General features: G+C 38.0%; 1 protein-coding gene across 1 annotated transcript in view; it reads right to left on the bottom strand.

Moving 5' to 3' along the window:
• Positions 1 to 11,619, bottom strand: part of LOC105036394 (uncharacterized) — a 43,069-nt gene extending 31,450 nt beyond the window's left edge. Inside the window, exon 1 of the mRNA XM_073251776.1 lies at positions 11,197 to 11,619. Coding sequence (XP_073107877.1) covers positions 11,197 to 11,529 — 333 coding nt within the window. The 5' untranslated portion in view covers positions 11,530 to 11,619. The remainder of the gene's footprint in view (positions 1 to 11,196) is intronic.
• Between the last annotated feature and the right edge of the window lie 399 nt (positions 11,620 to 12,018).

Genomic DNA, 12,018 nt, shown 5'->3' with positions numbered 1-12,018 from the left:
TAAAGAGTGAGGATGAAGCCTGGCAGCTCTTTGAAACACTCAGTGAGAATTCCTTACATCATATGTCTGCCACTTCTAGAGAACAACCCATGCTTCAACAAAAAAGAAATGGAATTTATCAGATTGGAAACGTCATGGATATCCACAGTAAGGTAGATGAACTGTCCCAAAAATTAGACCGTCTTCTAAATACTGGACAATCCCCGATTCCACCTCACCCAATCCAAGAAGTTTGTGCATTATGTGCAAGTCCGAACCATTTTGTTAGTGAATGCCCAACCACACCTCAATTTTCTGAGTTTGTGCACGAGCAGGTTCAGCAAGCTCAAGTCCAACAAGCTCGCAGACCAAGAAACGATCCTTATTCGAACACTTATAACCCCGACTGAAGAAACCATCCAAATTTTTCCTGGAGACCACAACCAATGGTTGATCCTGCCGCACCTCGACCTCAATATCAGGACCCAACATATAGGCATGGACCATACCATCAATTTCAAAATGCTCCTCAATCGTCTACTACTGGTCACAACTCAGCTTTTGAGGAAAAAGTTCTGAAAGCACTAGAATGATTAGAAGTCAACACTCAGATCCTTAACTCCCACACACAATCCATTGCTAAGCTAGAGACCCAAATAGGTCAACTAGCGACTGCATTCAGTAGGAGGGAAGGAGGAAAATTACCTAGCCAACCCGAGAGCAACCCAAGAGGGCAATTTGTGATTGAGAGTTCTAATACCCCAGAAGCTTTTTCTGAACATGCCAAATCAATCATGACTCTGAGAAGTGGGAAGGTTATTAAACACACTAGTAAAACCAATGAGACCGACCCTAAACCTCTAACTGAATCCAAATCACCCAAGAACAAGGACCTTAAAATAGAGAATGAACCAACTGCACCGGAATCATCTTATTTACCTAAAGTCTCATTTTCGGATGCCCTGAAAGCCCCTATTCCTACAGATAAAAAGGGAGGAAGACTCGACGAGATGTTGGAATTATTTAAGCAAGTCCAAATTAATTTTCCCCTTCTAGACGCAATCAAACAGGTCCCTACTTATGCCAAATTTTTGAAGGATTTGTGCATCCAAAAACGTAAATCTAGATCACAAATCCCAAAGAAAGTACGCCTCACTGAACAGGCTAGTTCTGTCTTCCAGCATGCCACTCCTCCAAAGCTTAAGGACCCAGGAGCCCCCATCATTTCCTGTATTATAGGAGATTATCACATTGAAAAAGCTCTTCTGGACTTAGGGGCAAGTGTGAATCTTTTACCTAGTTCGGTGTATAAACTTTTTGAATTCAGAGAACTGAAATCCACATCAGTCACACTGCAGTTAGCCGACCGATCAATTAAGGAACCACGTGGAATGCTTGAGGATGTCTTGGTCAAGGTAGATGAGTTTTACTTTCCAGTTGATTTTCTGGTTCTCGACATGGAACTAAGTGGCAACCCAAGACAAATTCCCATTATCTTAGGACGATCCTTTCTAGCTACAGCAAATGCATGCATTAATTGTAGGACAGGAGTCATGGACGTATCGTTTGAGAATAAGAAACTGAGACTGAATATGTTTGGTGCTTCCCAAGGACCATCAATGGATAGTTGCTTCGAAGTAGATACAGTAGAAGACATTATAGAAGATGCAACACCCACAATTCTAGCACCAGACCCCTTAGATACTTGCTTGGCTCACTTTGGAGTGTATGACTTTGAGGGATATATGAAAGAAGTTAACACCTTGTTGGATACACCACACGATAAAATCACTCCTCCATGGACAATCAAGTATGAGCCATTGCCCACCTTTTGTTGGTTTTATTGCATATGACGTCTGGCTGAAGACGTTAAACTTAGCGCTTTTTGGAAGGCAACCCAAATTTCTTTTATTTTGTTTTAACTGATCTTCATTTTTTTTTTAATAAAGGACCACTCTGTATGGAAGAGTCTGTCAATAAACTTGACGTCTGGCTGAAGACGTAAAACTTAGCACTTGTTGGGAGGCAACCCAACGATTTCATATTTTTTTTTTTACTTTACTGTAGCTACAGGAATTTAAAACAAGAGCCTATTAATCAATAAAGCTATCTTCAACTTCCGAAGCAAAATTATCCCAGGTGCACTCTCTCCTTTTATTTTCTTTGCTTTCCTACTCCATTGAGGACAATGTAGATTAAGTTGGGGGGAAGGAAATGGAAATTAATCAAATCCTCGAGTATGGTCAGAAATAATTAGTTTTGTGTATTCGAATTTTATTTGGATTAAGAGTCAATTAGGCATTCTAATAAATGAATGATTAACGGTCAAGATAATTTTAGAGATACCGAGGAATAAATTATTAAGAAAACCTAATGAATGGTAGGGTTTGGACTAGACCAAATTTTAGGAGTAATTCTACAACCCTCTTCTTACTGATCTCAATAAAGAATCTACTTCATGAGAGATTGGATGGAAATATCGAGGTATGCAAAAATTCTCCTTAAAATTTATATATATATAAAAAAAATATATATATTGGTTTCCTACTGAGTAACCGGGCCCCTTCGTTTAAGTAAGTGTTGTGGTTCGCGTAAAAAGGTAGGCAATGTTAAAAAAAAAAAATGGATAATAAGGGGACTAAATTGCAAGAAGATAATAAACCTCTCTCACATTAAGTTAGAGGATTTAAAGAGTAAAGTGAGAGTTGGTGAAAGAAAAGCTCTTGAAATTTCTTTAGTTAATACTCAACCACTAATTGGGTCAAATTAATAATCCAATGAAGTATCTCTTTAATGGTCTGATCAGGTATCATCTACCTTTTGGGATGCCTAACCTAACTTTTGATTCAAGACCGAGTCGGTACACAATACTGATATATCTATTTTACTCGAGGACGAGCAAAATCCAAGTTGGAGGGTGTGATAAACACTTAATTTAAGTCATTTAAAGCAGAAAATCATATTTAATTTATTTTATTTATTAAGAATTTGATGCTTCTTTTTATGTTTTACAGGAAAGATGATCGCCGATACAAAGAGTCCGATTCATAGATCAAAAAGACTCAAGTTTGAAGAAAATTAGACTTAAAATAAAATTAAAATAAAAGAAGGATGCATACGGTATTATAGAAAATGAAGATACTATGCAATGAATCCAAAAGGATATAGATGTAATTGTAAAGAAATAAAATTTTTTTTTGGAATAAAAAAGTTTCTTTTTGAAGCGTTAACGCATGCGTGAGGCGCAGAAGGCTCATGCAGGCGCAACGCGGGCGTGTGCAGACGCGGCGTCGCGGGGGTGCAGGTGCGGGCGCACGGCAGGCAGACGCGAACAGACGAACAGATGCTCATTAAAGAAAAAAAAATTAATATTTGAAAATATTTTAAGAGGAAAGATTTGTATTTTCTTTATCTGTTTGTGATCTTTTAGTCCTTAGCATTTTTTTTAGTCCCACATCGGAAACCATATAAAACTCCTCCCTCCTAACACCTATAAAAAGGCTTTTGTACTTCCATTGGAAGGGGAGCCCAGAAATTCTTCTAGAGCCTTGCATAGAGGAATAGAAAGGGACTACTTCATGAGCAGCTAGGCTAGCAGTTTCGGGAGTGGAGAAGAAATTTTGTAACGACACAGAAATGGTTTATTGTTCTAAACTTTCTTGTATTTCTTTATATGCAATAAAGATTATGCTTTTTATTTAAATCGTCATGAGTTCTTTATTTGCTATCTTTCATCTGCTTTTATTTATGCTTTCCTGTTAGATTAATATTAGGAACAACTTTTACTTTTCGAAGATACACCGTGATCTACGGGTACGGGGCGTGCCGAGGAAAGAAGAGTTGTTTACCTAGTAATTTCTGGAGACACGCCGTGATCTACGGGTACGGAGTGTGCCGAGGAAAGATAGGTATTTTTCTAAAGATTAATCGTATCTATTTAATTAAAAAAGAGATACAACTCTGCTAGTGCAAAATTAATTCAAAACTCCCAAGCTCTTTATTTTCTAATTACATAAATTTTAAGATAATTTATTTTCTAAATCAAAACAATACTTCTTTCTTTTATTTTGTAATCTCAACTTAGCCCAAGGTCCCTGAGGATACGATCTCGACTCATCCTACCTACGTAGTGAGTAGAGTTATTTTTGATGCTATCAACGACTACGCATCAAGCGTTCTCAAACTTGCGGCTGAACTCATCATTCATTGCCGCCAGCATTATGCACCGAACGATGGTGTGGTCATTGAGCCACTTCTGGTAAGTGTCTCGGACCGTCCCTCTAGCGTTCGGGGCTGGCTCCTCAGGTACCGGATCCGTTACTACATAAAGGATCCGCTCATGCTCAAGGACGATTTTTAATTTTCGATACCAGCTATCGAAATTAGATCCCATGAGCTTATCATTATCTAATAATGACCGAAGCGACAGGGTAGCGGCCATAGCTACATAAAGGAAAACCATACCTCTATTAGTATATAAATTATTAATACTAAAGACTTGGACTTTAGTCTAAAGTTTCTCCCAGTATTTTTACGAACTAGTAGTCTCAACCTCCAATTCGAGGAATTACTTTAATTCCTTAGTGGGTACTAAAATCCACACAGACTACACATGAGCCCAACTTTGGTTGGTCAACCCATGTGCATCTATGGGTAGGTTCATTACCAGTTGTTTCTCTAAACAACTTCTAGTAATTTACTTTACCCCAGAACCTAATCAGTAGACTTTGGCCTCCACTAAAAAGATCTGGTTAGGTCCAACCATTAACATGACTTGATTTGGTGAATCTGACTAATAAATGATCAGGCCTGACTTTAGCCGGCCAACCTAACCACCATCAGAAAGACTCAACCAAATTATCATACTATGAATGATAATTCCATTAGTCAATAAGCACCAGGCCTTTGGGCCTCCAATGATTATTAAACTAATGGACTCATTATCACTCACTTAATGGGAGGCTATGACTTAGTTATCACTATAATTTAATCATTTTTAGGGACCTAATAATTTTTGAGAATTTTTATTAAAGGATAGAAGAGAAGAAATTAATCAGCTAATTTTAATCCTCCCACTGACTTCACCAAGTCAGATTAAAAAAGATTTAATTAAAGCCGGCATTAGGAGTACCTAAATCAGTCACACTAATTTATCTAATGACATGGATGAGCCCTAATCACCAAATGATCTAATCAAAACCTAACTCACCAGGTTGGCCAGGTAAGTGAGATCAGTGGTGGGGATATGCCATTAACTCGTCAGAGATCGAATCAATGCGAGTAGCTCCCACTTAAAAACCACTGGTCAAACTGCCGAACTTACCCTAGACACCAACCGGTTTATTAGTTTTAATTTGATCAACTTAGTAAATAGGGTTCCACCGCGTAGCCATGAATTAAGTCTATCTTGGTCTAGTTAAAGACATGGACCCGTTCAACTACAACTATTGGAGTTGAGTCTAGAGTATCCTTGACCTAATCTAATTCAACTTTTGATTAGATTTGACCAATTACTCTAATTTAATCCATTTCTTTAAGCTAACCTTAGGTCTAACCCAATTATGGACCTAATTCATCTAACCCATTGACCTACAAGTTCATGCAATTGTCATAGGTCTTAATTCACAATTCTAGACCAACTAGACAACACTTAATTCTTTTAATTAAGTATTTGGGCTGATGGGTCAAGGTTTGGTATTTCGAAAATAATTTTCAAATTTGAAAGGTTTTATTTTATGTTCACCAAATGTGTTGACTTATTTCACAAACGGATCAGCACATTTCATAAACAGCAATCCTATTGCTAATTACATAACAGAAAATAACTCAATCAAAAAAAATCATGAATATTCCTTTAGATCTAATCTAACACACTCATGATAAATTTAACAATTGAATCTTTACAATTAAGTCTTTTCGCTGCTTCGTCTTCATGGGATATAATTGCATCGGTACCCCTACTGCCATAGGAGACCCATTAAATGGGAGGAGAGGGCCTTTAAACCCTTCTTTTCTCCTATGACCGGACGACCATGGCAACCAACCCAATTAGACTACTTGCTACTTGGATCAAGTATATCTAAATATACCAATTTCAAAATTTAAATTTTAAATTTTAAATTTCAAATTTCAAATTTCCAATTTCAAACAAATTTCAAATTTTGAATTTCAAATTTTTGAATTTTAAATTTTGAATTTTAAATTTCAAATTTTGAATTTCAAATTTAAAATTTCAACCAAATTTTAAATTTCAAATTTCAAACAAATTTCAAATTTTAAATTTTGAATTTTAAATTTTGAATTTTGAATTTCAAATTTAAACTTTTAGATTACACATTAATCTACGCATGCAAATATATATCATATTTTAGAATCCGCTCTGATACTATTTGAAGTGAATTTCAGTGCAGGGGTAAAACGGTAATTTTAAAACTTTTTCAAAATTATAATTTTATAGCAAAAAATATTAATTAATCTAATTAATTGACATGTATTTATCCTACACTAGGATCTAAATATGATATATAGCATGCATTTAAATTTGAAATTCAAACTTCTACAGTAAACAATTTACTGTTATGTGTTCAGAACACATTACCTTCATGCAGGTAGTCGATCGCTGCAATCTGATCACCGTCTGGAAGGTCTGATCATTGCAACGCAGCCACACAGTGTGTCTAGCCTCTGCAGATCGTCCACATGAAGCTCCCGGTCTGATCGGCTCCTCACGAATGCTAGTTCATTGTAGAGTCCTTTCAACGGCCAATGCTGATTGAACTCCTTCGATCGATGTTTGCCGACTCCTCGGATGCTCCGGATTCTCAGCAAAGATGGTAGAGAGATTGATGAAGCTCTCCCTGAAGTTTGGTGGGCTCACGACACTCATAGCTCACCTTCTCATTTTCCGAACCCCAAGCAAAAACCCTAGGTTACTCACTGAAAACCCTGCGCCCACTCTTGTTTCTTTTCTTTCTTTTTCTCTCGAAAGTTTTTGAACTTCCTACTCATGCACAAGGCTTTCTCACACCCACTATTCTCTCTTGGAAAGTTTCTACGCACGCCTCACCTCCCTTTCTCTTTTAAAACAGTGCAAGACGTGTCTTATCCGCTTGAAAGGATAAAGATAAGTGGTTGCACACTTGAATTCAAATGCAAACCAACTCATCCTTATCCACTTTGGGCGTGAGAAGAGAAGAGGCGTGGCTTCTTTGTGCATGGAGAGTTTACACAAGAAACTCTTTCTTGTGTAAAACAAGGGACGCACAAGATAAGGTGGTTGGCGCATGGATTAGTTGGTTGCCCATTCAAATTTAAACATCCTTTGAATTTGAATGGCCGACTAACTTATTTTTATCCAGATAATTGGCGCACAAGGGTGGGAATGGGATGCCTTCTGCGTGGAGGAAAATTCATGAGAAATTGCTTCTCGTGAATTCAAATGGGTGCAAAGAAGTGAGGTGGCACAGGGAGTTGAATTCAAAAGGTGGTTTGATCATAATTGAACCAACCTAATCAAAATAGGTTAAGCACAATTAGACTAAGTTAAACCCAACTTAATTAGGCTTATTTAGGCTCAATAAAATCCTAATCAAATCAGAAATTGACTAAGCCTAACCCCTGATCAAATCAGGGACCAAAACACCTTAGCGATTAGGTCAACACTTAACCTAATCGATCAAACCCAACTGAATCCAATTCAATTGGACTTGATCCAAAAATAATTACTCAATCAAATTGAGTTAATTAGCGATCAAATCACTAATTAAACCTCTCATAAATACTGAGTCCAAATTCGATGGGCAATCGGACATCAAAATTTATCGATATGAAACCCTGATCGAAAAGTCCCAAACCAGTGGAACTTTTGACTCCGGTACCCAAAATATGTGGAACTCATGATCAGAGAATCCTGATTCTCGATCACAGAATCCCAGACACTTAGGACTCTTCACCAGCCATCAGATCAGATAGGAACCTCTAATGTGTGTAACCTCGCAGGTTCGATCCTAAGCCGGTAGCACAGGAACCAATTCCTATACTAATCGAAGTGACCATCTAGCAATGGTACCCGACGTCCGGATAGGTCGAATAGTTGCAATCGCAACACTCAGAACCTACGTGAATATGGTTACTGTATAATTCATCCTTTCGACCTCTGTGTTTAGGACGACTCAGGGTTAAACTGTCAACCCTGATCAGATCATCCGAATCGTGCTCAACTCAAACAGTCCTGTGACTCCTCACTAGGGCTACCCTGGCCAAGGTTTTGCTAAATTGAAACACAACTGTACACAGCTCCTGAACTGGAGTGGTCAATCCCATCTTGACACACGCACCAACAAGTCAAGTACTTGACTACACCCAGCAGCCTTCCGTCACTAAATTAGAAATTCAGGTAGTCCAGTGCCCAAGTGCAGTGAGTTGCTTGCAAGTCACTGTGGCGGTCTCAGATCGGAGGGACAATTATACCCATATCCCATCGGAGCAAATCTTGACAGCAGAAAAGGCTCCGAAGTCGGTCACGTTCAGTGCAGATGTACCCTTACATCTCATCTGTATGCCATACCAGTGTCTCCACACTCCTTGGTTAAGAGGACAACCAACCCATATGGCACACAACGACCTTTGCTTGATAAACGTTGTTGTCCTTGGTAACAACGTATCATTTGGTCGTGAACAGGTTTAAGGACTAAATGACAAATTCTCCTTTGTCGAGTCTAAATAGTCCTAAGGACTTCACCACAATACAAGAATTCATTAGAAGATGAAATAATTTGTGATGAAAAATGTCAAAATAACTTTTATTAATTTATAATTCATATACTAATACAAGAAAGAGTACAACCGTCAACAGGCTGACGATTGACTTTGGGACACTATTCACAACACTAACATCAGGTGTATGGATTAACGATTTCATGGTGGGACAAAAATCTGTCCACTTCCACTGAAAAGATGTTGCTCTGCTCTTGAAATTACCACATAGCAAGGTGATCAAAGACATGATGAAGGTCACAAGTTCATCCTCAAAGAAAAATCTATTTCAATGTGGGCACAATGACAGCAAGACAGCAAAGAGATGATGTGGTCATGGATAGATAAATTCATAAAGGTGTATTTTGAAGTCCTTATTCTTTATATCCAAGTTATTATCTTTCTTCCCCAAAATGAACATGTTTATCTTTTAAAATGAACTGGAGACAAATTTTCCATACCCTGCCTGAGTTATTTACTTGGCATGATTTATAAGACTTAGTTGGCTGAAAAAAATAAAATTGACACAAATTTTATTTATTTGGCTAGAAACAGTTAACAAAAGCAGATGGAGTTGATGATAGACCTCTGCTCACCACATTACCATCATAATTATCTCAGATCCTGCTATCGATAATAGTACTCCTAGAAATTCACAAACTTAGTGTGCACTTCTTCAAACCTGGCAATAATTTTCATGACTCATCGTAGTGAAGATGATGCTTTAAAACTCAAATTTGCAATGCAGTGGCAATTAACTAAAATAGCATTTCGAAGAAGATACTCTCAATCCTAGCAAATTTGATGTTTTTTTGTGACTGATTAAATCGACATGGCTAACCAAGGGAGATGCATAATGTTAAGGGAAAAATATACACTAGGAGGAATCCATTTTTTGACAAAATGTTAAGAGACCAAGCCCCAAAACAGACGTCATTGGAAATTTGGAACACAGTTACAAAAGACTGAAGAAGGCAAAAGTACAAATTCTATTACCTTAATAGCATATCTTAAGGGATTTAAGTAGTACAGCAATGAAATGATTACTGAATAGTTTAATATGATTCCTTTTATTTTTGATGCAATTTATATGATTTCAACATCGAATTAAAGTCATTTAATCACCAAGGTATTTGAAGAAGATTGACAAGATTATCCTGCAAACTCACATTTGAGATAACCACTGAATCTCATTTGAGAAGATTGCAGAAATTCTCGAGTTTGCTATAACAAGAAAAGCACTGTTTTTCTAGAAAGTTATCATTGTCAATGGCCAACAGAGGAAAAGGGGAAATGCCATGCAAAAGCAGCAGCTGATGGATTTGGTATGTAAGCCTAAGTGCAGGGAGCTGGGCCTCAAATGCTTGGAGCCAATTAACCTAGCACTGCTGTAAGAACTTGGATGGAGGTCCCTGTATGAAGATGATGTGGGTGGTGGAAGATATGATGAGCCAAGTCTTCTCTTTTTGAATGGAGGCAATTCTGGCAGTGGTCATAGTGGCAGCATTTTATTGATGCTATAGTCATGGAACAGCACCTCTCATCAATTAAGCTCACAGGAACTAACATGAAAAAACATCTAAAATATATGATTTGAGTGCGACAAAAATAGACAAATTCAATTATACAGTTGTTTTGATGGAGAGACAAAAAATAGACATGCTACTCAAATTCAATTTTACTTCCTCAAGGTTAACTATGCTTCAATTTTTTTTGTAAAGAAAGGGAAAAGTTTGACGAAAAGCAAATTTATCATCATTGGCAACTTAGATGTTCTATCACACCCAGTAAGTACTTTTTAAAGGAAGACAGGATATTACAAATTCATCACAGGATAAAGTGATACAACATAATGATTCAAATAATGCAAGCTCCAACATCATGTGGTCATTAATGGCATATGCAGCGGGCAAATGATAATAGTTTGGTGTGGTTGACCAAGAAAATTACGATAGATCTCTGATCATAATAAATATTAACAAGTTTTCTCAAAACCACGACTTATTTCCTTGAAAGTTCAAATTGTACTGAGGTTGGCAATTTTCAAATCAAGGGACAGTTCAAAGTTAAAATAGCTTAGAACTGTAGGACAGTGAATGGCAATACATTGTCCAGTTGGTGAAAGAGCAGATCATCACTTTACATCAAAGCTGATTGACAATATCAGAACATGCACAGCAAGTACATCTAGATGTTGGAGATTTTATAGGAGTTGATTCCAGTTGAATAGATATTAAATCAAGGTTGCTAACAATGATTACTTTGGAAAATTAACAGCAAAGTTCTCAGGCAAAAAGAATATCTAAATCAACATATTCTACAGAAACCATCGGCTTCCATCAGAATCAAAGGAACCAAAATTAAAAATAAAATCTCCAGCACCAGAATCTAAGAAGAAGCCATAGCAAACCGCAAAAAAAAAAAAAACATTGAATCGAATATAAAATGATTTGATTTATATACCTCGAAAACTCTCTTGAAGAAGTGAAGGCTAAGAGCCAAGCTGAGTAACTGGGACCTCGTGGTGGTGACGACGCCCGGCACGGCGAAGGAGGCGACGGCCGCCGCGAGCGCAGGCGCGTACAGCAGGAGCATTCCGGTCCGGCCGGAGAGGCGGATGGGGTTGGCGCGCGGGGGAGGGTTGGCGTTCCAGAACTTGGAGTACTGGAGATGCTTGTCGCTGACCTCGGAGATGCCCGAGAATGAGAGGGCGGTGAAGCTGATGACGGACGTGGCCGCGAGGAAAAGGGACGGAGGGGGTGGGTAGACAAAGTTAAGCAACATCGTCGGCATCATCACGGTTTCTTGCCCTCTTTTCTCCCTGGGCCTTTTCCTTCCTTCCGCACACAATTGCTTCGTTTTTGGGTTTGGTTGGACCAGCAAGAGTGCGAAGATACATTATATAGAGGGATGCAATGCATACCATCTACTTCAGTCGCCATCTTTCTGTTGTGTCGGTAGGCAACTCTTACCCGTTTCTCTATAACGTTTTCTTGTCCCATTGCTTTGACTTCTCCTTTAGTTCTTTTCTGGCTGAAGAAAGGAGGGTGAAGTTCTTGCACATATATAGCCGTCATCCTGAAAAGAGATCATGCTTCTTTCTTTATAGATTTTGTATCAAAAACCTATTTCATTATCCGACAATGATCTTATCATCACTAGAAGGAAATTTTATTTTACAAGCCTATTTTGGTGGGTTTTCTTAGTTTGAACTTTTGTTTTTTTGACTTTGTCAAAGCTCCACGGAGTTTCAAGAACTTGCAACCCCATGTGTATCCTTTGTCT

Source organism: Elaeis guineensis, chromosome 2 (genome assembly GCF_000442705.2).
Source record: "Elaeis guineensis isolate ETL-2024a chromosome 2, EG11, whole genome shotgun sequence".
Classification (NCBI taxonomy): Eukaryota; Viridiplantae; Streptophyta; class Magnoliopsida; order Arecales; family Arecaceae; genus Elaeis; species Elaeis guineensis.
This window is presented reverse-complemented; position numbering and strand designations above follow the sequence as displayed.